Raw genomic sequence first — 27,053 nt, 5'->3', positions numbered from 1 at the left:
TTCATGTGTAAAAAAAAAAAGGGGCGGGATGCCACTTTAAAAACATTTCTGATAACTTTTCCATCAAAAAAAGCACGTTCCAGTCCCCGTGCCTGCTTATGAATAATGCCACTACGACATTAACAACTCCTACTCATCCTCCTACTACGCAGTGCCTATAACTTTTGTGTCCAGCATGGAGGTGTGCAGGGTGAGGAAATCACACAGCAGGGAAATCTACTGGCTCACTGACTTTATTGCACACCCTTCCACCCCCGGCTCCAAGTGAATGAAGGAACTCACCCTCACTTGCCCTCTGTTTTTTGAGACCGCTGCTTGCCGCATTAATATAGACTTTGCAGCCTGAGCGTTCCAACTTTGACGCTATCTTTCCAGAATGAATGGGCCGCATGTTTCTGCTGGCATAACCTCTGTGCTCAGTCTGAATGGGACTCTCCACTATTCCTTGCGAGGGGAAAAGACGGCTCTTTGCCTGCCTACCCTTTCTTTTCTGCTCTGCAGACAAAAGAATAATGAAGTTATTTATGTGCAGCTCAATTACAGGAGGCTGAGGCTCTCCGATGTAGCCAATCACACGGTCCTGATGCTCATGCTCAAATGATTAAAACCATTCTTAAAAAGTCAAATAGATGTCTTGGGTCCAGGGGATGAAGGATGTTTGTAAGAGGGAAGTAAGAAAAATGGAAAGTAAGCAGGTTTGGACGAATTGTTAATAGAGTTTGTAACCTGAATAATGAAAATTCTAGCATTTTGTCATTAACAGAGGGTGGACAAAATAACGGGACACCCTGCAGTTTAAAGCAGTCCATGCAACACCGCAAAACTACAGCCTCAAATTGAACGTGAAAGTGCATTCTCGCCTTTGAACGGCAAAATTGTTAAATCAAGGTCCATTTACTTGCTTCTTCTGGAGCTTTCGACAACATCTCACACTCACCATTAGCGGATACAAGCAGCCACAGAGGTGAATGACCAATTTCTGCCACCATCTCAACAAAAAAAACAAAAAAAAACAAGATGAGCTAGCATATCGCATGGCTACTGTACTGGATTGCATAATATACAACAAGTGTCCCATTTTGTCCGCCTCGTGTAGCCACTGAAGCACCTACTGTGCACCTCTCGGGCACTTATCATGCTCATCGCGTTATGAAACTGAGGTGTTTTTTTGTTTTTTTTGGGAGAGATAAAGAAATAGATCGCAGCCAGAAGGAATGAAACACACGCATAAATGAGAAATGTGCTGTTTTCTGCACGTAAACAGCACCGCATGAATCACAATGTTTGGTGCAGATGCCGGCCGTCTTGGGTTGGCTGAGTTGCCTTATGTTGACGACAGCTGTATGTATGGCTGAGTTTTCATGTCGTGGAAGATGAAGAGGGCCGTGCAGGAGATGGCCGCTGCCTCTAGAATACACAGATTAGACTCTCTGTTGCTCCTCTCTGTCCTGTTTACTCTTCACACCTGAGCAGGCAGACAAATAAACCTTGCAGTGCTGCCACAGAATGCTCAACGCTCACGATTAATATTTCATTTTTCCTGCAGCTGACTGAGGAGCTTATGCAAGGAGTAAAAATCAGCAGGTCTCCAGAGACATTTCCTGTGTGCGCGTGTGTGCATGTACGCCAAGCCTGTACTGTACTATTAGTACCAGCCATTGGCTAAAGTGGGCTCTGCTATAAAAACGAGGTTCATAGGGGTCTTTCTTTCTCCATCTGTTTACTTGCTTCAGATAAATGGTGAAATATTAGTTACAGTGCCAGCAGTGCAATAATTGAAGGTGTCACGCGTTCTTTTTTTGGCTCAGTGGTCACCTCTATCCACCGCAAACATTACTCAGCAGAATCAGTCCCACTTATACATGGGATACCCCAGCGTTGCGTCGCCACGGAAGGACGTGCCCTTTTCTCCCTTTGTATCATATGAACATAAACAAAGACAATGAAAAGCTATGTTTAGAGTTATATCAGAGTTTTTCAACATTTTTGAAGGCTTTGACTTGGATATAAAATATCTTTATCTGAACATTAAAGAGGCAAAAACAGGACTTGAGAAAACTATTTCATTACAAGGTCCAATTAGTCCTTCAAATCAAACAAAAAGACGTACGACAACTTCACTTGTCAGCTGTCTTTTCCCCAAGATACTCAAGAGTTACTTTGAAGACATCATCTTTAGGCAACCTAGATGAGAGCGATGGGACAACAACTTCCTGTTGTTCTTTTGAAATAGAACCGTTAACAGTAACACAAATTGAGAAGAGTCACAAAGACATCAAGTTCGCCATAGCTAACATTAGCGACCAAAGGCTAAAGGTAAAGCTATAGCAGCAAAAGTGCATTTTATTCATCATTTGTACTAGGAAGGCTGTGTTAAACAACTATCAAATGTCACATAGTCCTTCTTTAAAATGCTCATGAAAAAATGGAAATTTAAATATCTACAATTTCATGACGACTGGGAAAAAAAAAATCTATTTGCTGATGGAAGATTCGGTGATATGATCAAAATATCAAAGAACCACTACTAAATAACCAAATGGGACAATTTGAGGGTTTTTTTCTGTCTTTCAGTCAGCACTTCAAATTGTATACCTCACCACGCTGTAGCTATGTGTTATTATTGCAAATAGCAGTTGACAATCATTCACTATCTGGCGACATAGACTCATAGCTTCATTCAGTGCATAACCATTGCACCTCTGAAAATCCATCCGCGGTGCATAGTTGAAGTGGGACACACTGTCAGTACTTGATTCAAAAGCCTATACATAGTAAATACAAATCATAATGTAAACTGTGCCCTGCTCCTGCTGGATCCCGATGCATTAAACCAGTGAATAAACCACATGAATCATCGCAGCACAAATGCAGTTGGAAGCTGACATGAGCAGCGCTGAGTCAATCGTTGTGCAACACTCACACAGTTCATTGTTAACACCCTTGACATCAAGTCATTAGCGATTCCGCAGTGCAAGGACATGACACATGCTTGGCATTTATATGAAACAACACATTCGCATTACACCGACTGCTCCTTTCGACATCTGCCCACATTAAAACACTCCTACAAAAGGCCAATCTCTCACCGTCTCCCCGGGCAGCTAAAACCGCCGTTCACACACGTTATATCGTCTCCGCTGCAGATCGGCGGCCGTTCGCCGGGTCCCCGCGGTAGGCAAAGGAGGCCATGTATGTATGTTTGACCGGGCCAGGGAGTGTAAAGCAGTGGCTAAATCTCTGTAAGCAGGCCCTGGCACTGCTCCCCAATTGCCTGCCTGCTGTGTGGACCTGGGCCTGGAGGGGACTAATCCCTTGGCAAGGCCATCGGTCACACATGTTGATGTGTATGTCTCTGTGTGTGTGTGTGAGTGCGCGTGTGTGCGTGCGTACGTGTGTGTGTGTATGCATGCAGAAGACCCAAGCTGCAGGATGAAGATGAGACCTGGCGCCAGATTCAGAAAGCCCTGTCTAATAACCTGCAACCCCTTCCATGCTTAACTAGCAGCCTTCACACAAAGTCTTGGATGCTCCTCAGAGATGAGGGGCAATGTTTGTTGGAGGTCTGCCTCGTACTGTACCGACAGGGACAGCCCCGCTCTTACATAACCTCAGTCTGTGAGAGATTGCGTCGGAGTGTGAGCCCTTTGACCCTTACATGCTGCTCGTTTTTTTAATTTATTTATTTTTTTGCTTAAGTGGGCATGTAAGAGCTGACACGCTGTTTCAACCTTGTCAACCTGTTGTGTGGAGATGGACAGTGAAGGTGACCCGCAGCAGGCCTGGAGCCAGCTTCTGCACTGCAGCCTCACAAGTCCCCCAACACATGCGTGTGCTGTTTGCAATTCTTAAGACAACACTGCAAGGAATAGTTCGACATTTTTGGGAAATATATAGATTTTCTCTCTTGCTGAGGATTAGATGAAATGATCGATACCACTCTCATGTCTGTCAAAAGCACCTCTAATACACATGTTTTATTATAAACACCTAGAAATAGTCCAGCACATGTACTTCTTATACTTCTGTCTTCTAAGGATTAAACGAATAAGATTTAGACGTGTTGGCAGGCAGAATTTGTTAGCCTCAAACAGAGCTAAGCTAGCTGTTTCCCCCTATTTCCAGTCTTTATGCTGAGCTAAGCTAACTCCTGAATGTAGTTTTCTACTTAAAGCGACAGACACAAGAGTGGTATAAATCTTCTCATCTAACTCTCTCTAACTAAAGCGAATACGCATATTTCCCAACATGTGGAACAATTTCTTTATAGTTATTGTAGGTGGAAACACTTCTTTCAATCTATTAAAGTATTACAAGTCCAGTAGTGGGAAGTTAATTGTTCCAGCAGCAGTCTAAACATACAGCTGGGTAATAACAGAGGAGATCTGCATTAGAGCAAAACAACAGGGCTTTTCTTCTGCACACTTCTGCAAAATGTGCTTTTCAAACAAATGTGAATCTCTCTTCTATGTGTTGTTCAGGCAGGACACAAGAACGACGGATAAAACAGATAATATCTCTGGAATATCCCTTCTGTTTGTGGCGCATCATTATAACTGGCTACTTATATCAAAGTACAACGCCCAGTCGCACATTAGTCACTCCATAGAACGTGCACTTTTGGCGTCCAGGGAACATAACTGTCCAATTATTTCCTGTAACACGAAGGCACAGCTCCAGGTGACAGCTAACACCAAATAATAGGTGAGCAACGACACCTGAGCTTCTCCAATCACCTGGAGCCTCCAGGGCTCCACGGAGTCCTCGGTTGGCCTGTCGGGTGACACATTTGCAGGGCTGCCGACTATCAAACACTAATTATGGGTGTAGTGGAGGCGAAATCCAGTTCCACTCAACATTCCACTCACGCTGACATATACGCTTGTGGGAAACTCACGGCACATAAAAGTGAAGTGACACTCGCTGATATTAATGCTTTCTCAATATACAGCAGAATTGACCCCCCTTTATAATGGTAATTGTTTGCCTTATGATCAATGACTGCAGGACATATTTACCCACATTTAATTTACTACTGCCACACTGACATAAAGGTCCCCATTACATTATTCATTTATAGTATGCGCAGGTCTAACAGCTCTGTTTGTGTGAAGCAATTCTCAGAAGGGCAAAACGTATAAACTATTATAATCTTGGCCAAAAAAAACCTTTAGGCAACAAGAAATTTCATGGTTCTAAATTTGAAAAGGGAAGGGGGGGGGGGGCAGACGCTGATGCCCGTGAGCCTGAAGATCTATAACCTCAATTATTCTGCATGATATCAAAATGAGGACAGCAGGTGACTCCGGAGTCATTGAAAAGGAGGACTGTGTTCGGGACCCAGAAACAGACATTGGCTTTGGTTTCATAACAGCAGTGGTGGGATACGCGTGACTCGTGTTGTTTTTGTGCAGCGTGATAGGGCATGCCTCGTCGCGCACACATCCAACCTGTGCGTTTGATTTTCACGGAGACGCGCAAATAACGTGAACAGGTTTCCACACCCCGCAAGGGTCCAGGTGTGATCGATGAGCAGCTGCCCGGAGAGTGTTTTTTTTATTATTATTTTTTTTTAAGGCGGACAGAAAAAGCATGTTTTTACTGGCCGTTCGCACATGCAGTCCTCGGGAAAGTTAAAGGGGCCCGGTCTCACTGAAGGTGGCAGGGCAGCAGCTGTGAGCAAAGGAAGCTGATGGTCCTCTCTCTCTCTCGTCAGCGCTGCTTTTCTGCACTGAGGAGGGATTCGTGTGAAGGGGGAGGCGCCCCGAGCAAGGCGAGCTGCACGACTGCTGGCCGAATTCGACAATTAACCTTGATGAACGCAGATTGCTTTCACTTAACAGGCGCAGGTGCGTGGAGTTCCCGATGCGGCGCAGCTGAGCGAGTCCACGTTTATGTTGCCGTACGCTGACGCATTTTAATGCCAAACACTGAAACTACACGGAGAAAGGATATTGCAGCTGATGGTTTCTTTCTTTTTTTTTTTTTTTTTGGAGAGGTTTTTTTTTTTTTGTCACGGGACAGGATACGTTGCAATGGGAGCCCGTCCGATATCCATCCTCGTGCAGAAGCCGAATTCAGGAGCGTTGCTTAAGTGATTTGATTTGGAGACCCTTATCGGAATTTGACCGCCGTGTCATTGGACAGCAGTCACGGTCCCGGCAGCTTAGAGGCATCTTCTGAACGGCCGAGACTAGAAGAGAGGAGGGGGGGGGGGGGGAGATACAAAAAACAAACTGTCCGCTTCACTACTCTCCATCTGCGCCCCTGGACGGCTTGAAATGAGGACCTCAACCCGGCTGTGTTCCGTGTGAAGAGGCAAGCGGGGGACGGCAGTTTCTTCGGCTCTCAAGGACGCAAAGAAGTGGCCGCCGGCCGGGCTCCGGAAGCATGGAGCGGGACGACACCGACACCGGGAGCGCGTCCAAAAAGACTATAATTGCGAAGATATTCAAAGTTCGCAAGAGGAGGGAGATGCTTTTCGTCCAGGTGTGCTTCGTCTGCAGTGTCCTCTTCGCGGCGTGGGGCATGTCGGCGTTGTTGACCAAGACAGGTGAGTGGGGATGGGAGGGGTGGGGAGAGAGACTGCTGAGATGCACCGGGGGCACAGGGAGCTCTGGACGGAGCGGATCTGCAGTGAAACCATGTACCCACGCGCACCAACAGTTCGGTTAATTGTAATCCCAGAGCATCGAGCCCAACACACAGGCCCACGCGCTCTCGTGTCAAGGGCAGGGGATCAAAGCGTTGTGTCCGCTCGCTTGTTCAAATCAGAGCAGGTCCAGAAAATGCGTGCGCGATGCCTCCGATAGTGGTTTTCTACCCGTTTAGATGAAGTGTGTGTAGTTTCTATTAATATGCTGTAAAAAGCCCAGGATGCGTTCGGTGTTTTGTTTTTTTTGGCCCAGCACACTCGGTAGCAAAGAAAAAGTCCACTGCACAGGTTATCGTCAGGTTACAGCATGATTCTTTTATCTCGGTGTTGGATACATGCGTCTGTTTGCCCGTATGTGCCGCAGTGTGCGCGCGGTGGCAGCGGCACGTTTTTTAATTTGAAAGAGGGTGGCTCATAATCACGGCACACGCACACCTCACGCTCCACATGCACACGGCGATCAAGTAACCGATCCCAGAACGAGCACAATTTGGTTCGTCTGCGCTTTTTTTTTTTCTCTCTCCCAAATCTGCCTTTTTTTTTTTTTTTTGGTTTGGCGCCAGACATATTGTCGGTCACACTACACTGGAGCTCAGGATGGTGGTTAGCGCTGGCATCATCGCGTCTGGCCCGGGGCTTCTCACACACACACACACACACACACGCGCACACACTGGATCACCTCAATCACGCTCGAGCATCATCACGCTTCCAGGTTCCGCATGGCCATCGAGGGATCCTGATTTTACGCAGAGACCGCTGTAGCTTATTTAAAGATGATATGCGGTGGCTTGCATCATGTTTGTAGCTTGATGCTCGACGTGTGCGCCGAGCAGACACAGCTCGGATGGCTGATCATGCGTTATGCGTGTGATGTTATGCAGGCACACACGCGCACACACACACACCCACCCAACAACATGCACACATGTCGAAACTCTCACCTCAGGCCCGTGCCAACGCTGACACGCAGAGCATCCCACACAGCCTCACATGCGGTTATGTAATCTAACGAGCAACCTTGACATTTTGCTGGTGAAGAATGATATCTGACACACACCACTTTGATCAGAGGTTAACTAGACAACCCCCCCCCCCCCCCCAGCACAGTGCAGTTGAAGGGAACAATAAAAATGTGCCAACATGAATTTCGCAGTCTTGCTGCTTTTTTATTTTTTATTTTTAAATCAGGAGTTATTGCAATATGAGCAGGGGAGAGAAGAGAGCTTGGTCTTTTTTTCTTTTTCTTTTTTTCTCTCAAAGTGCTCCTAACCCTAAACTTCAGGTCCAAGCCCTGTCCTGGGATCAGTCTGTCTGCAACCACTTAGGCCCCCCTGAGCTGAAAGCGGTCGTAAATTTCCCCCAAAACTACTGCCTGACTGTAGATCTCTAACTGACGTATCAGGAGTTTTATTAATTACATTAAAAACAACAAGAGGCTTAAAAGATTATTCTGAATGATATCATAGAGGCGAGTGCAAATCTCTTATCTCCAAAGGCAGGCACTGGGAGCCAAAGTAAGCCACCCTCTGTCACTAATGGCTTGCCTTTCTTTTCTTTTTTTTCTCTTTTTTTTCCTCTCTCTCTTTTTTTCATTTAATCAAGTCCTCCTGACCCACACGATGATTGTCATGTGGGGGTATTTGACAGAAGGCGTTTATTGTGAATTTCATCCTGTTTGACCATACGGTAGCAGCGGTGATGATGATGATGATGATGATGGTGGGATTTCAAGGTGACATGCAGGAGAAGTGTTTGTATAAGAGATGATCAGAAATCCCCTCTGCACCCACGAGACCCAAAGCTCGCCATTATCAGATGTGTGTGTGTGTGTGTGTGTGTGTGTGTGTATGTAATTGAATAGCCTTGGCCTTCTCATCTTTCGTCCGTCACAACATGGGACACACGCACACATTCATGTCACAGTGAAACCCCCCCGTGCCATGTGTTTGCCACCCGTTTTGATTGATAGTAGTGCGGGGGGAGTGTTGCTGCGCTGAATGGTCCAGATGGATGGGATTTGATGTACTACTCCTGGGTTACATCTCCGTGAAAGAGGGGTGGGGCGCAACATGCTGTCGTGCATGCTGATGGGGCTGCGTGCAATGGAGCTGCGCATGGGGAAGACTAGAACAGGTGTTTATGAGAAGAGGGGCAGGACTCGACTCTGACAGGTAGCTGCGGCACACAGACGGTGATGGTCTGGAGGGGGGGGGTCAACGCACCCGAATAAGGAGAGCATCTTCACCGCACGGTAGATTTAATGGATGCTTGTCCTTGGTCCATCGCCCTGTTGAGCTGACTGGAAAGAGCTGGAGGTTAACAACTGCTGTCCCTCTCCATAGTCTTACTCAAAATGTGCTCACAGCCTTTTTTTATATATATATTTTTTTATATCCCATTTGTACTCATTTTGTTTGTTGTGCTCCAACGTAGCAAGTAGATTTAATATCTTTTAATGTAACTGCAGTTGTCAGAATTTCAGGTTGGCCTTATTGCCACATTTAAGACGCATCTATAAATTAGGCTAAATTTAAGACACACAGAATGTTAACCTTCATCAACGATGAGCAATCTATGCTGGCGACATCTTCAAATGTTTTTATTTTGTCTTTTTGGACCAACAGTCCCAAAGATAGAGGACTAATAAGAAATAGTCACATTTAAGAGACTGGGACAAGACAATATGTGGCATTTGGATTGGGGGGGGGGGGGGGGGGGGGGGTAACTATGAATTACCTAAATTACTAAATTCACTGAGGCCTTATCACTATTGTCATAATGATATTTTAAATTCAAATTGTAACGCGTCAAAATGAATAATAAATGTATAGCCCAACTTCTCAGACCTCAAAGTGATTTCCAATTGTTGACATTTCTTATGAGCCGAAACATTCAGTGTTTGAAGATAAAGATACGGTGGCTTTGAATTTCTTTTTTTAAGCTCAAGATTCACTTTGTTGTCCCACATTGTAGAGCATTTGGATTGGGCTTTCACCAATGCAGCATCCACAAAAAAAAACCCTTCCAAATTCATCAATAAATAAACAGAAACAAAACACTGTTGGTTTCCATCTCAATTTCATCTTTTATTTTTTCAATCTGCTGCTGTTTAGATTTTGTATTGACGTAGGGATACGACATTTTAAATCTATTCAGTCGGCAACGTTGTGCTCCGTGTGTCGCACATGGGATGGGTCGTTATTATTTTTCTTGGCTTGCCTTTTCAGAACAGCCTTTTGGTAGGTCGACTGCAGGGATGGAAGCTGTCCTAAACCTTTTTATCTTCAATGAAGTCTGCATGGCGACCGCAGCATTGTCTGTACCTCTACTGCGCGCTGAACGGGACATGAACAGCTGACCTAGTTTCAATAGATTGATGATTTTCTGAAACAGTTTCAGAACTACAGAAGTCAAAGCAGCCGGTCTATAGTCGGGTTTCCTTACAGCATGCTTTGCATTACTCAGGTAGTTCATGGGCCTTATCGTCCTCGTTTAATATGGGACCATGTTTGTCTTATATTTCAAAGAATCCCACCGTTTTTGGGGTGTTCATTGTTGAGCAATGAGATTTTCAAACGTCTCCTCCTGGCGTTCCTTAAATTCCTCAAGGTCCCTGCTCCTAAATGCCATTTATTTTTTGAACTATGGATTTTTTTTTTTTAAATGTCTTTGGGAATAGAGAGTTTTTGTTTGGGTCCATAGTTGTCATCTTCTGAGTTAGGACATTGTCTCTGCAGAATTTAATACAGTCTCTAGTGGCGTCTGTGGCCTCCTCACAGATGAAGCTGTGAAAGTCGGTACAACTTCCAATGCCATCATTGTCCCAGACATTCTATTTTTATTTCGGGTTTACTGTTTTGAGTAAGGCCTTGTGGGATGAAATTACATGCACATTATGATCAGAGTTGGCTAGTGGGGGTGAGGCATCGGATGCGTACGTTTTAATGTTTATTGAGAATTCTGCTGAGGCGAGTCTTGCAGTCCACATATTGCTTAAATGCAGCGTTTCCACGTATTTGTGTGTTAACTCTTAGTTTGTCAACTATGCTCCTGAAAGTGGGCATTGCAGAGAAACGAGGATGACGCTGAAGTTGGCTCCCTAATTGCAGCTGCCGATTCAGAAGTTGAGGGATTCTTGCCTTCCATTGCTGAGCGACCAATGCATGTTTGACGTTTTAGAGGCAGGGCTCCTTCAAAACCCACCACACTCAGACTGGTCAAATCCGGACTAGAGACTCTTTCAATCACAGTTTTCCGAGTTGTGAAATTGGCAGCATGTGTGCCAACCACCGGTGTCCAGAAACTGTTATGTAACTTTTTTACTTTATTTACAACTTAATTAAATGGAGTGACTCTTGGCTCGAGTTCCCTGTCCACCAAAATTCCACTGAAAGTCCAGTTTTTGAGATTTCCTGCTGACAAACTAACGAGGGTTAATCAGGGGCAATCAAAACCTCCAAGCTTCTTCACGACACCAACACTGCAGTCATTCAACATGGAGACTAAGACAATTAATCAACGTGAGTCATGCCCACAACAGACTGCAGTCCTTATCCAACCCCCAGCCTCCCTACAAGTCCCGACAGAAATCAGTGTTTATCGTTTTTCATTTTCAGATGCTCGGCAGGAAGCACGCAGAGCCCCGAACCCCCAATGTTATCACAGGGACACAGAGACGCATGCAGTCATTTTCACAGAATCATTCTTTTAAGAACATAAGATGTCATAGTTGCGGTCAAGCGGTTCTACGCATAACAGCCTGGAGAAATCGCATTTAGATGGACTGTCATGCAGACTTTCCCAAAACATGTAAACGGTCCGTTTTTCCGAACGTCAAACAGCCCATGTGCTCTACACATGACTCGTATTGTCAAGTATGACAAAGCGATCATCTCTTGGCACAGTGTCCACATGTTTGAATCCCTCCCCTGGTCTTACATTGGACAGTGTTTCATTGTGAGCGGACAACGGTAATCAAAAAGGGGGGGGGTGAAACTGAGCCGGTTAGTAAAGGAGAACAGTTTGCAGTGATGACTGGATGGTTTGGTGTTTTTTTGGATTGTAAGAGCTGTGGGCAGCAGCTGCACTCGCCTTGTGTACAGTCTGTTTGTCCAGCGCCTGCTGATCATCAGGCTGTCCAACTGTACCGGATTAAAAGCCATTTAGTGACGCCATTTCGGTGTCGGTACGCCCAAAAAATAGCGTGCAGTCCAGGTAGATGACTTTATTCAAAGATTAAGTGAAAGGTTGGAGAGTAGACAATGATTAACCGTTTTTTTTTTTTTTGTTCATCCGGTGGGCAGAAACACGACTCCTGCTTGATGTGTAAACGGGCTGCTCAGATTCACCAACACAACCTTTTTAACGGTAGTAACATCTTGTTCTTTGTGTCGACAGCTTGTTCACTGCCCACAAACGTTCAGTTTACAACATTCAGTCACATCAAATTTGACAAAGATATGTACTGAGTAGGGACTGTTTTTTTTTTTATTTTTTTTTTTAAATTTACATCACACTAGGGCTGAAACTGTTAATCAGTTAATTGATTAATCTCCACAAAATTAATCTGCAGTTCTATTAAGTTTTAAACCGGTTTCCTTTTATCTTTCTTTGATATTAAACTGATTATCTTTGTTTGGTTTTTGACTGTTGCTTGGAAGAAAAGACAAGCAATTTAATGACATCATAAATTGTCGTGTGTGTGTGTGTGTGTGTGTGTGTGTCTTTCGGACCTATTCACATGGTCATGGGAGACATTTTCAAACTCGTGTGATCATGCGAGTCCACTGCTTCAAAGTCTTTCACCACCATTGTGTAACCTACAACGGCAAGCCAGACGGAAGGTAATCTGAACAAGTTGTACACAAAATAAACAGACAATCTGTCCTCAGGGTATTCCCTAGAGAACTGCTCATAATCGAGAATTCAGCAACACTGTGAAATCGTCCTGCTGCAAGTTTCTGCTGTCAAATCAACGTTGCGCTTGTGTGGTGACATCTTTATGAAAATTTGTGAGTTTTTTTTTTTTTTAAACGCCGCTCAGGTTGTTGGTGATTTTTACATAATAGATTTGGGACAGCGGGTTTTTTATGTCCTCATTACGGAGGCTTAAGAGCATTTTAATGAAAAATGAAAGTTGTATGCTCCTCCTCCCACTCTCCCAGCCCAAAAAACCATAATGGCACAGCAGCTGCATGTTGATGTGTTATTGCTACCGCCGGAAAAGAAAAAACGTCATGTCTACACAAATGAAAACTTTTAACGGATTAAAGAAAAGCCACCTTATTTGGATTAATGACCGTGATCATGGATGTTTTGGGTCATAAAACATGCTTTTGTGTAAGAGCAGCCATGTTAGTTTCCCTCGCTGTTCTTCCAATGTGCAAAATGGAGTTTCAAGGTTTCCCTGCGGCGACAGAAAAGGCTTTTAAACCGTTCCGGCGGATCTTCAGTATTAACCTCCAACACGTGCAGCAAACTTGCATACTGCAAATTTTAGATACTTTAATTCATGTTGAATGGATGATAAGCGAAGCTGTTTTTTTTGTTCTGTTTCCTGCAGGCCATGGGATGATCGTGGAGGGACATGCGGACATTGAACACTGGGGAAGACGGCTAATGGCTTCGGTACCAGACAACGAAACGGAGCAGAAGAACTGTTCAGCGCCAGGTATGCCATTAAAGATCCACTAATTTCTTTCTTCAGCAGAACCGCCATGAAAATCCCGCTGCACACTAACCTGCTCAGCACTAAATGGCAGACAAACAAAGTTAGCGACTATCTTTATTTAGAAGCTAAAGAGACCGATGTTTCCCTCAGGATATATTCTATATGATTTCTAAGATTTGATTGTCTTTATGCACCAATGAATGCACACGGCATGACTAATAGTCATAGATACACTGTTCTTGACAACTATGGGTATGTGTTCCAAGACGATCAATGAAATTGTAGGAAAAAACTCCCAAGTAGCACCCAGTAGTTGAGGAGTTTTTGAGTTTTTGCTATGCTACTTTAATTGGGCCTCTATTGTTCTGACTGGGTTTTAGAATACTTGCGCTGCAATAAGCACTGAAAGGGCTATTAGAAGGGTCAGGTATTGATTATGTTACAGCAGTGGTACACTTAAAGGAAGCAGCATTCTCCTATAGTTAGTTATACCGGACTCTATGCTGACAGTTCCACTGACACTGCTGACATCTGCATCAGGCAACGCAAGAAAAACCCATTGAAGCTACGTTGTTCATGATATTATTGATTTGAAATGTACCAGCAGCAATGGCAAGATGTCAGTTGAATTGCCTTGTGTTTTTACTACATCTGTTTCTTTTGAGCTTTCTGTGATCACCACATGACTCGCTGAGGAAAGCTCTTTATTCGAGCAGCAGGTTCAGAGGTGATATTTATTGGCAAACAGGATTTAGGGACTACCTGCTCTCCCCATTGAGAAAAACCCTCAATCTTAAGTCATGTCGTGGAAATGTATATATTAGAATATTAAATGAGAGCTCTTGAAAAGGATTGTTTCTGCCAAAGAAGGTCCAACTCGATATTGGGAATTGTTTTACTATTTGTGTTTGGCTAGCACACAAAAGATGACACCAGGGTGCAGATCATTGTGGAAGTAATTTCTTAAAAATATTTTTTAGTTTTTTTGACCCAGTACGGACTAACTGGCTATGACTTCATGACTGGTCACAGCAGGCAGCATCCCTCAGGGATTAATGAATCATTGGTGCCGTGACTTGCTATTGTGTTTATACATAAACGACCAAAACATCCCTTTTTACGCCGCTTGATTTGAACTATTCATTACTGAGACCATTTGAATATCACAGTGGGGCCCTGTTGAAATGAGCACCAAATGACAAGATTATGTGCTTGAAGTTTTCCTCCTAATCCTTCAGGATTACCTTTTCTCTTTTTTTTCCTCCCATTCAAACGTCTTCTGCACCAGAGTGTACTTCACATTCCACACATTTTTCACCGGCTGCAGTCCTCCTTCCTCCGATCCCACCACTGCTCTGCCCCGTCACTGTGAGCCGATCATATGACTCTTTTGTTCTTGGGTCATGGTCTTGTGAATAATCCAGTCATAGATTTCAGATTTCAGGCACCTCGGATGACCAGTAGCTGTGTTTGGGCCAGTTGTGGCCAGTATGAGTGACTCTTATTAGAACTGGGCAAGGCTTCAATATAGATGCACATTTTTTTTTTTTTACTACATTGATTTGGCCTTGACAATATATTATTCTGCAAAACAACTCTTTAACAAGTCATTTAGACTTATAGACCAAATTCTCTTAAATTGGGGGAAAAAAATATGACAGTTTAGGCCAATTATACAAAATATTTTTCTTATTTATTCTGCTCTTTTTATTCCGGAAACAACGCAACATTTCTAAAGTTGTTGAGGGGAAAAAGTAATCCAACATTGATCACTTGAAACGCTTTTCTCTGTCTGACTCTGTTCATGTTGCACTTGTCAAGACTATTTATTGCTCATGTTTCCCCATCACCAGCTGGACAGATGACATGAATCTAAATGGACGTTCATGGTCTTTCTAGTATGACAAACGTGTTTACCATCAGCACATTTGCCGAGAACTGAAAAGAGTTCTCGGTTTCCAACTCGCACAATAATTCCCGGTGCAGTTGTTTGTCCATACCTGATGATCCAGCAGTGGACGATGCCACTGGTGTGCCAAGCACTAACCGTGGCTGGACCCCCGCTCGATTGGATGAGAATTATTATTGGAGGCTTTTCGTTTTTATGCTGAGCGTGTGCAACATCTGAAGCTCAGTTTAATTAAGCCGCCGTTTGTGGGCTGCATAGATTACACTCGGCCAGCTTTGGTGTCTCTGCCTTTTCCTCCTCATTATTTCTGTGATCAGCGAGGGAGCCCTTTTCAGGGTTCACAGGGTGCTAATGTTGTTTTTGCTTGTCCTGAAACTTGTGCCGCTAAGGCAGCCATTCATCATAAGTGCCTTTTTTATTGGTCTTTCAGTAATAACTCCTGGAAAGCACAAGGTGCTGTCCAAACTGTTTTTGTTGTGCTCCTGCTTGAAGGGGCTGATGCAACCCTATTTAATAGTCGCATGCAGAACTTTAGATGCATTTTGTCCCTGGTAACAGGCCCATGACGAATGGAACAAATGCACTCTCACTTTTTCACCTAAATTTAACAAGTAACTCTGTGGATTGAAAGTGCTGGCAGTTTTATTTCCAAATCAAAATGTTTTATGGTTTCTCCAAGGTTGCACAGGAAGTGTGATCACAGATGTGTTTTGCTATTTGACTTGAGGTTTACTTGGGGACAGAGAAGATTAGATTCCCCATTTTGGGATCGACTGATGCCAACTGTGGCGCAAAGAAAATTGAAGAAGAGGGAGGGGGGGGGCAGAGCACCGTGGCTAATGTTCTGTGGGAGGAATAATTTATTTTTAATAAAGATGCTGCTAATACCATGTCTTTAAAACTCCCCTTGAGTGGCCTAATTGGCCCGGTGGAAGTCGACGACGACGACAGCAGCGCAAGAAGTAGACGTGAACAAACAAAGCAAAGGTTTTAGTATGGCTGGGTTTGTACTATGAAATAATCCGACAGGATTTGATTTGTAGTGGTTTTAGATATGCCTCTAATCCTCCCACGGGCAAAGGGGGTGCACATGTTGCATGTTTGACTTTAACAGTGGCGTGGGTGAGGAGGAACTGTGGGTGACTGTGGCCCAGAGTGGAATTGTCATCCTGTAAAAAAAAAAGCTTGCTGTGTTATGGTGTAAATGTTGTGGAGTGTGAGTTCTGCTGCGGGCGAAAACAAAAAGGCAGCATCCACTCGTTTGCCTAAAATCCTGACTTTCATTTCTTGGAGGGGGGGGGGGGTGGTATGGTTGGGTTTGGGTAGGCAGGAACTGTGGCGGCAACACGATGGGGTGAATCTGCCAGCGGGTGAAGGCAGCCAGTCCACCGTTGGAATGCGAGTTCGTCCACTCCAGGGAAACACCAGAAGGAGGCTTTTTAAAAGGGAATTACACAAGCGGGGATTATGCTGCTGTGCATAATGGAAACTGACCTCGCTTTTGCTTCTCGCTCGCATGCCAACGGTGGAACAATGCGGAGGAGCGGGGGCTCGCAGGCACGAGCACCTGCACAGAGCACTTTCCGCGCTGCCCAGTTCAAACGCGCCTGACCTCTTTTATGTATGTCACATTCTGTTCTGCTTCAGATTTGCAACCTCATACATTTCCATCCCCTTCTGCTTTTGGCCGATATAAACCGAGAAAAAGGGACATTAGGTTTAAAGGAGTGTGGGCGAGGCAGCTCTCTGCAGATCCATACCTCTCGCCCCTGAGGGAGCGCTCGGTACCCATTTGTCCAGTACACAGCTGAATGCGCACGTCTCACAGCGGCGTCCCCTTTAGGTTATTGGACCAGGTGTCTTCTGGTCCACCAGCTTGGCCTCTTTTCAGCAGCGACCGCTCGCTCATACATGAACACGGTCACATAAAGGGCTGAGGGGAATTCATGCTAAACGTGGAAGTGCAATAGGTATGCAAGTGTGTTCATGCAGGTGAAATTGCGTGTGTTCGAGCATGTGAGAGCAGTTGTACATGTGATGTTTGAGCATGTGAAAGTATCGACCTAACAAATGGATAACCGTGGGTGTGTGTTGTAGGTTAACCCAAGGCCCCTGCGCTCTTAAGAAGTTATTGTTTCTGTGTGACACAGATTTTCTGGCTACTCGTGATGTTATGTTTACAAGAATGGCTGCCGTTGAGTCATGCTCTTCACTGATGTCTGCTGGAGTAAGCTAATTATCTAATCGACTAATAATGACCCCGAGGAATCATTCTCCTCTGAAGAGTCTCTTGACTGCTGTACTGGAGTGTCAACTGTATTCTGTTAATGACTTGGCTGGTGTGGGTCGGTGACAGAAGGTAGCACCGGGCCCTCGGCCAAAACATCATGCTCGCATCATAATAATTTTATTCGGCTGTTTTTTAACAAGTAATGACATTGTTTTTCCTCTGAAAACATACTTTGCACGGCTCCATATCGGTACGTTTTGTCCAGGCCACCGCAGTAGCCGTGTCGGGTGGAGACTTGCCCGCCTGTCTTTCTATCTCTGGGACAACAGACGGTACACGATGCTGAGCTCCATTATGTAACTGCTCCATAATATCTGGAATATTACCAGATTATGGAATAATTGCACAAATGTAAAGAATGGCTGTCATGCTCTGGCTTTTAATACGCCAATAAATGAAGGTTATCTGAGCAGATTTTTGTATATGCAGAGAGACTTGTGTGACCCGTGTAGAGACGATATTTGTACGACTTGACATTTTAAAATGTATTCAGTGCTTTAAATATCTGAACTTTACTCACAGTAAAGCAGTGCCACAACAAATCCAGGGAAGTATACTCTTGTTTATAGTGCATGTAATTATTTTCTTTGAACCCCCTATATGGTTGCACCGTTTCCCAAATATCTCACATATTGAATTGGGTTAACTGATATCGTTAGAATCCTAACTAAAGTGGCAAAGCACAAAGTTTAAACCGTGTTTTCATGGAATCTGCCAATCGATCATGACTTTTTTTTTTTTTTCTAACAATTGCCAAATTGGTAGCAAACATTACAAACAAGCTTAAATCATTGAATTACTTGCATTATTTGATGTCCTGTGCATATGGTAAACATAATTTTGGCCCTCTGTGCACACTAAAGCCACCATTATTGACTCAATGAAATATGTATACCTTGCATGCGAAGGTTGAATTATGTAATACATACTGTCTCTAACTGTCCACACTTAAGGAAGTGACGGTAGCGCTGCATCTCATCAAACCCTCCCAACACTTGTTGCCAATAATTTCTTGCATAAGCGGCACAGTCAGGTGTCCAAACAGAGAATCCAGGGTTTATTTATAGATTTTGTTGCTCAGCCTCTGAACAGGACCTGTTTTTTTTATTTTTTTACCTCCTGCCTGTCGTGCCGGTGCAGACATCCCCTCACTCTCGCTCCCTTCTTGCCTCCAAAACAGACTGCAGCCCCACGCAAACGCAACGGCAGCATAGATACAAGTTTTACTTTCCGATTTGTACAATCATGTAGTGCTGGGCAAATTAATTAATTAAAACCTTAATTTACGGTTTTAATTTCCCGTATGATATTCATTTTTCATACACCGTCATACATGCATAGCCGAAACAACTGCTGTAACTCTTCAACGGGCAGCAAAATATATTGTTCGCGTGAGGAGTGCTACGGTTGGAGCTAACGCTAGTTGTGGTTAAGTTATGGTTATAACGCAACAATTAATAACCCACAACTAACTCTCTTTAACAGGGCAACACCACGGCACACAACAGTTTGTGACACAAACAATTTGTAACACTAATAATTAGTTAGCTAGTCTGTTAGCAGCTGGGAGAGGCTCCGTCGCTACAGTAACGTTACATTAAAGAACAGAAACGGGCGATGCAGGATGAACAAAGACAGACCGGTGATGCACCGATAGAGTCTGTGCCCAAGAGAGGAGCTGTGTCTGCTGTTTGGAAGTGTTGGTCCCGCTACAGACAGTCGAGAAAGACGGGTTCAGAGCAATGATTAAAACACTGGATTCAAGGTACGTCTTACCGGGGCGAAAATACTTCAGCCAAACTGCGATCCCAACATTATACGAACAACACGAAGCAAGCTGGAAGCGGAGCTACGTACAGTCGCCACTATTCTACAACAGTGTAGGTCAGTTTATAGTGTTTATACAACTATCTTAAAATTGTAAAACTTTAAGTTCTGTTTTTATTACACTGCAGTTTGCACAATAAAAAATGTTTACGTATTCTGCAACTGTTTCATACATTCTGATTCCTTCATATATTGTAACATTTTGTGGGACAAAGCCTCTAGTAATCAAAGCCTTTATACATGATGACATGTTCTATATTCTATGTACTCCTAACAGTAAAGTAAGCCACTATAAACCTATATAAAAACAGTCAAGGGAGAAAAATACTGTGAAACCGCCAAAATCTTAAAAAATACCCTGATACAAATTTTCGGTCATACCGCCCAGCACTACAATAACCTTTTGTTCAGCAGAACACGCTCCATTCTGATAGCAGCTTCCTCTGCGCCATCTTAAACATATTTACCTAAAGATTTTTAATTTCTTGTGAGATTATTAACAAATTGGCACATGCCGTTTAGTTCAGCAATGTCTTGTGAAATGATTACAAAAAATGGTGAATAACGAGCAAACTCTTTTCAGAGCTGAAGCAATTGAACGATTCACCGTCTGACAGAAAGTTGAAAAGTGTTTGTCTTATTTGTGTGCCAAACACTCCTCAATTCCAGTTTCTCACTTGTGAAGATTTACTGCTTTTCTGCTGCTTATCTTTGTCATATCGGGCCGTTAACTGAATATCTTTCAGGTTTTTAAAGCTTAGTCTGGTAAAACAAGCAATTTATCGCACCTTGGGCTTCAGGGAATTATCAAAGGCAATTTTCTATATTTCTTTCAAAAATATAATGGCTTAAAATGAATGTATTCATTTGTTTTTTTGTAGCCTCAAGCTCTTGGCATACATGAAGCTGTAACCTGTAGATGTTTGGTCGCTTATGCTAGACAAATTATTTAAATGATTTGAAAGTAAATATTGTAATTCCTTTTCTGTCATCTTATGATTTCTGCAACAAATAAATCCACAATGCATCATAACAATTTCCCTTCTAAATCCTTAATTTATGAAAATTCTTCATTAGCAATAACCCCATGACATCTTCCATCTAGTTTTCGAGGGGGTCCTCAACGACAATTATACAAACACAAAAATCAAAAATAGCAGCAAGATAAGAGATACCAAATATGACAAAACAAAAGAGAGAAATAGTAAGCCATACAAAATCAGGAGGTCATACTCAAACGGAGCATGAAAATTGATCATTGTCACAGGTTATAGAAAAAGCATGATCAGTGATGGCGTTACTAATAGTCATAAGACATAATTAATGTTATGCACCACCCGCCATGACAAACTCCTTGTATTTGCAACATACATTGGCAATAAACGGATTCTGATTATGGACATGCACAACTGATCCAACAAGAGACATTTCTGTAAAAATGATATGTAATTCAACTGAGCTGCATGTTAATTTATTCCATTTATGGGCCTCATTTGAGATTCATGGCTTAAGTAATCTGTCTGTTTTCCTGCTCCTGTGTGTACGTCCTGTCCTTGTGTGGGGAAACGGCTGTGGAGGCATGTCCACGTCCGGTTTGACCTCAGCAGGGAGGAGATGCAGACGAACCCTGTAGACGCTGTCTGCCCGAGTGTTTACAGGGACGGGGAGGTGACCCCTGCCTGCCCTCTGCTGTGCCGGCGCCCTTTAAACACCTTTTGTGATCACCTATTTTTAACTCGCTCTCAGCCAGACCTGATTGTGCACAGAGGCAAGGGTCTGGACGTGTAACCAAAGAACATGGATGGCAATGGCATTTAATTATTGATTAATGGCAGACCTGCAGGTTTGGCGGCTGAACATGGAAGCAGGAGGTGAAAAGGCTCGGACAGCAGGAATTTCAAACTTGATACTTTCCCCATGGTTTTATGTTTTTCAGAAGCATTCGAAGCAACCTTCAGCTGGTAGAATGTTTGATTGTGGGTGTTTGTCGCTGAGGTATCAGTAGGACTTTAGCCTACTGTATCAGCATCAGTTTGTTTTCAGTCACCTCTGAGGGCACAGCTGACAAATCCTGTAATTGATTGCGCCTTAGCTTGAGGCCGGCGGCTTTCCGACACGTTTCATCCAGCACATAAACCTGTCAGAAGTGAAATGAGCTAAAGCCGCCTGCAATAGTCAATGTTGCTGTCAGATCCCAATGTCAGCCTGGTGTTCTCCAGATTGTCATTATATTCGAGGTCATAAAGACATTACTTGTACTATTATTTTGTCCTCTAATCAGTTGCATTTACTTTGTCATGAAGGCAGTCTTGGTGCTACAATGAGACGCCAAAACTCAAATCGAGGCCGGATCAAAGAGCCATGACACAAAGAGACGGTCTGAGATGACATAATGGAGATGCAACGTGAAAACTGTCCATGTATGTGACGTAAATGAGTGAAATGCATCAGCTGATTTGAGTGGGCTTGGGACCACATACTGTGGAGTGTCTGATTTCCCTGTGCAGTGTTCCAAATGCTGCGCTGATTCAGTCATGTGTGCACACTCCGCCGAGTATCATAAAAACAGGCAACGGTGGGGATGGGACAGATGCAGTGAGAAGTCTCAGGTGAGCGCTGTTCCACTTCACGAGTCCATATGCGACAAGGGCCCAAAGCTTGCCTTTATATTCAACCATAAACAGCGTTTTTTCTGCTGGCTCAGACTACACTTGGGTATTTGTATTTTTCGAACAGTCCCATCTACTTGATTATTTCAATGTTGGGATAGCAAGGTCCACCACTTTGACCCAGACTGAAATCTTGCAACAAGATGATGAATCCTATAGATGTTGATGATTCCTTAACTTTTCATGTAGCGCCACCATGACATTGACATTTGTGGTTTGAGTGGCAAACAGAAATTTGGTCCCCATCAAGATGAGCTGTTGGTCAACTTTGGTGCTCGGCATTGGGTGGAAATACTTGACCGTCGGCCACAGCTGTACTGTTTACTGCTAATTCGCAAATGTTAGCATGCTAACACTAAACTAAGATGGTGAACATGGTAAATATTCTACTGGCTGTTATTGCGAGGACCTTTTCAGCATTCTCATTGTGAAAAAAAACAACTTGGCAACCCTAGCGGACCAGAAGAATGTTCTTTATTTCATCAAGGGGATTTACAGAATGTGTATTTAAAAAAAACAATAACTCCAGTTTGAACAAGAAAGCTGGATCTTTATCAGTTCTCCACTGAGAGCCAGACGCCAAATGATGCTGCACCTCCAACACAAACTTAAAGATTAAAAGTGCACAACAAAATGAAACGGCAACCAATTATCACAGTAACAACATATCGCCACATACACAAGAGTAGAATTTAAAACCTGGGTGACTGCTAGAACAGTTGAAACCACGAAACTGTAAAAACATCAATAAAAACTCTGATGCTAAAATCTTCATCCATTGTTAGCAGGCTGACATTAGCATCAGCTATCACCGATATGCCCAAGTACAGCCTCGCGGAGCTGCTGCACCACTGTAGACTTTTTGCTAGTTTATTCTGCACTATAAGTCTAAATGTAGCATGGAGATAGCTGTAACTTGTGAACGCAGCATGCAAGGTATGTTACATGCTTGTTTAATAAGAAACGAGATGTGAGCCTGCAGCTCGGGGACCGACGGGAACGGGTCAGCCCGAGGCGGATCGCCCCAGATGCCGGGTCCCGTCGGGGCGACGGACAGCTTCTGTCTTCGGCCAGGTGCACTGTGGAGCGGTTGTGCTCCCAGAGATGTGGGCCGTATGGTGGCACCCTGATCACACTGTGTTCCAGCTGGAGCTCTGGTGATGGATGATGAGTCCTCAGCATGGATGCTTTTTTTTTTTTTTTTTTTTCCTTCTGCCTGCTTGCTTTAATTCTGTATGACTGCAAGCTCTTAATATAGCCCAGGCTTTTACATCAGGTTTTGAGAAGATGTGATGGTTTATTTTTTTTTTTCTTCCTCCGTGAATAGGTATGAAGTCATTGGTTGCCGAGGGGTGTGACATACTGCAGGCTGATTTTCAGTCCTTTGGAAATTCAAAGCCCTTGATGTTTGAGTTTCCAGATATTTTTTTTTTGGATGATGATCACAGGCTGCTATTTAATTTGCATTTGAACCTTTCAGGCTGCAGTGGCCTGTTTTTAGGTTTACACAAGTGTTTGTTGCTGTTTCTAATACGTATTAGATGACGAAGTGTGATGAGGTGGAACAAGAACAGCCAGGATGACACTCTGATCGGTACCATGACCAAACTAATTCGGTGTAAGCAAGCTGAACCGACGGGGGCACACCAGGCCCGCTCCTCTGAGACAGACACCCATCATGAAGTCATGTGGTCCTCTCTGGGTGGGTCGGGGACATGTACCGCGATGATGTGCCGCTCTTGTGTGGTGACCGTGACATTTCCTCTCTCCTCAGCAATACACGAGTTCCCCAATGACATTTTCACCAATGATGAACGTAAGAGCGGGGCCGTTCTGCTCCACATCGCGGCGGTAAGAGGACTTTTATTTTTAATTATTTATTTTTTTTTAGAAGCTGCTGCACCTGCATCTCCCATCACACCTGTCCCCAATCAACACTTTTAGTAGAGCTCAGCTGGTTGCAGGTGGATTTAGAAGCTTTTTACTTGGCAGACTAATTGCTTGTTTTTAGCTTTTTAAAGCCGGAGAGGTAAGGTTGGAGTCGCTGCATAGTAGCAGTTTTTGCTTAGCCAGAACGTACGGATGCCACATAGGAGCTTTTTAATGCTCAAATGATTTTACACACAAATCGGCATTCACCCGATTTGTGCAAAACAAGCTCCTAGATGTGAACTCTCACACAGACGAGAGGACGATGTACAGGGAAGAAAGACAAATGGGTAGAACAGTTCAGTAGTACTTTGAGCGTGGAGGTTCATGTCCTCTGTAATGCAGATCTGTTCTGAGGAAGGCCATGAGATGCAAACAAAAAAGCTCTGGGAATAGCCAAGTAATTGCACTTTTTAATATTTTATGACAAATTGATCTTAAATTATTGAAGCCAAAGCACAACCACATTTGACAGGGTGTATAGTATAAAGAAAAAAAGGCCAGGGAGCAAATAAGTACAAGAATGTAGAACTAGCTTTAAAGTCAGCTGATATAATCCATGTCGTTTGAATGCACATCGGAACAGCTGCAAAAACTACAAGACCTCATTAATTTCATTTTACAGTTCTGAGTGTCGTAAAGCGATGTCTCTCAAAGGAGCGCTTCAACTCATGCGTGCGTGTGTGTTCATAAATATGATAGTGTAACTCTGACGTTGGAAGTATTTTTAGTCCGAGTTGAAGTTTAAGAATGATTACATTCATTAGAACAACGCTGAGGCCTTTATAAATGCACATTTGCCTGTCCAGGACATGTGTTTATCTTGTATGAGCTGCTTCTCCACATGACAAACCGTTATTGTCTGTTTAGTCATGCTAAGCTCCAACTGACTTGACCTGTGGAGTTCAATGGAGTTCTTGGGTATTGTTCAGCAGGAGGTAATGCTCTTCATGCTGGATTTAACTGGCTTTAAAACATTTCTTTTAGTCAAATGCAAGTCAGGGCTGTAGGATTTGAGGTCACGAGGCTCCCCCTCATAACACATTCCCCATCCCGCTCAGAACATTTTGACCAGAATGAATTGGACATGAATGGAAATTTGATATCTCGGCATGAAATGTTGCTTCAAAGCCTTCTCCACACTGGGTGTAGAAATGCTGAGACCTTAAATAATGTATTGTTTTGTTGGATTAAAGAATAGGTTCACACAGTTTCAAATCTTGTCACATAGTGATAGTCCAAAAATGTTGTTACGATGCCTCCGCTGCAGTTCGGCAAGGTGAACACAGGGAATTGTGTACTAAAAGGACTAGGACGATGTGAAGCTACCTACCGGATGTGTCTAACTCTGACTAAAAATCGATGCCATTTTTGAGCAGAGCCAGTTTGAGCAGAGGTGTGAGAACTGTAGTACTTTGCCTTCACGGCATGGTTAAGCACTTCTCACCACACAGATTACATTAGCGCGGAGATCCCCGCCTACGACGGTACTTTAGACAGTAGCAGCTGAATCTTCTCTCTCGTTCTTAATGAGAACGTTATCACGATCACTGTCAGGTTTTGTGTGCCCAAGTTTGGTTTCACTTAAAAGGTTAGAAACGCAAATAGAAACGTTCATGACCGGGACATGAAGAGTCTTGTGTGATTTGAGCGGTTCAGTAAGCTGCTCTTACACTTAAGTGTCTCAAACTGAATGTTCTACACTGAAATTTGACTTCTTATTGTCCTGGCTTCACTGCTGAGAAGAGTAAAATATGTGTGTGTGTGTGTGTGTGTGTAGGGGGGTCTGATCATACTGCAGTCCTGCACTGCCCCCTGTGGATAGCATAGAGCAGAGCACCGCTGCTAGGGCTGCCCGGCCATGATGATGTCACAGCTGATCTATAATTTATAGATCTCTCCTCAGCTACCCCCCCCTCCACACACACACACACACCCACACCTCTCCTCTCTCACATCTATCCTGACGGATCCTGTAGATTTTTTTTTCAAATTGCAAGAGAACAGCTTGTTGCTGAATTGACATTTGAATTTAATGCAGGCACTATTATAATTGGATGCTGTGCTTTGAGATTCCCCTTCACCCGTCCTTTAGCTGAGAACATCTTGCTCTGCCAAGGCTCTATTAACTTTGCTAATTTTTGCTGATTTAAGGATGTATCCACACACACACACACACACACACACACACACACACACACACACACACACACACACACACACACTCTCACTCTCTCTTAAAGCGTAACTCTACCGTTTCTGTCTATAGGCGCTCTACATGTTTCTGGCCCTCGCCATAACGTGTGACGAATACTTTGTGACGGCGCTGGAGAAGATCTGTGAGGTACTTGGGAGTTGCAGTCTTTGATTTGTCAGCGTTGACGTCGCACAGTGCCGTCGTTTGCGTAAACCGGACGTCTTTGCTTTATTCCTGCAGAAACTTGATCTGAGTGAAGATGTTGCAGGAGCCACCTTCATGGCAGCCGGCAGCTCTGCGCCAGAGCTTTTTGCTTCAGTCATTGGTAGTGACACACACACACACACACACACACACACACACACACACACACACACACACACACACACACACACACACACACACACACACACACACACCTACAGTATGTGTATACACGCAGACATTCCCAGATGGTTGGTGTCTCCGCTGGCTCTGATTGGCTGCCTCTCCACGTGTGCAGGTGTCTTCATCACCCACGGTGATGTGGGGGTGGGAACCATCGTTGGCTCGGCGGTCTTCAACATCCTTTGCATCATTGGTGTCTGCGGGATCTTTGCTGGACAGGTGTGTGTGTGTGTGTGTGTGTGTGTGTGTGTGTGTGTGTGTGTGTGTGTGTGTGTGTGTGTGTGTGTGTGTGTGTGTGTGTGTGTGTGTGTGTGTGTGTGTGTGTGTGTGTGTGTGTGTGTGTGTGCTAGAGGGAGTGACTTACTGCTCCGGCTGCATCTTTCTGTTTATTTATAGACTGCAGAGCAGCACATGTGTAGCAGACGTCTGTTTTCTTTTTGTTGTTTTTTTTTGCTGAAGGGAAACAAAGCCATCTGCTTTTAGTTGGCTTTCTCAAAAATGGTTTTAGCAGAAATGG

At 43.9% G+C, this 27,053-nt stretch overlaps 1 protein-coding gene across 2 annotated transcripts in view; it reads left to right on the top strand.

The window, feature by feature from the left end:
- Window positions 1-5,413: 5,413 nt before the first annotated feature.
- slc24a4b (solute carrier family 24 member 4b) overlaps window positions 5,414-27,053 on the top strand; it is a 33,659-nt gene continuing 12,019 nt past the window's right edge. For both annotated transcript variants that reach the window (XM_068708333.1, XM_068708332.1), the window contains exons 1-6: window positions 5,414-6,553; window positions 13,221-13,328; window positions 23,798-23,874; window positions 26,222-26,296; window positions 26,390-26,474; window positions 26,652-26,755. In XM_068708333.1, coding sequence (XP_068564434.1) covers window positions 6,391-6,553; window positions 13,221-13,328; window positions 23,798-23,874; window positions 26,222-26,296; window positions 26,390-26,474; window positions 26,652-26,755 — 612 coding nt within the window. In that variant the 5' untranslated portion in view covers window positions 5,414-6,390. The remainder of the gene's footprint in view (window positions 6,554-13,220; window positions 13,329-23,797; window positions 23,875-26,221; window positions 26,297-26,389; window positions 26,475-26,651; window positions 26,756-27,053) is intronic.

The sequence above is a fragment of the Cebidichthys violaceus genome, unplaced genomic scaffold, assembly GCF_023349555.1.
Source record: "Cebidichthys violaceus isolate CVI_PGR_0920_01 unplaced genomic scaffold, fCebVio1.0.p SCAF_14, whole genome shotgun sequence".
Classification (NCBI taxonomy): domain Eukaryota; kingdom Metazoa; phylum Chordata; class Actinopteri; order Perciformes; family Stichaeidae; genus Cebidichthys; species Cebidichthys violaceus.
The sequence above is the reverse complement of the archived record's forward strand: the minus strand, read 5'-3'. Positions and strand labels throughout refer to the sequence as shown.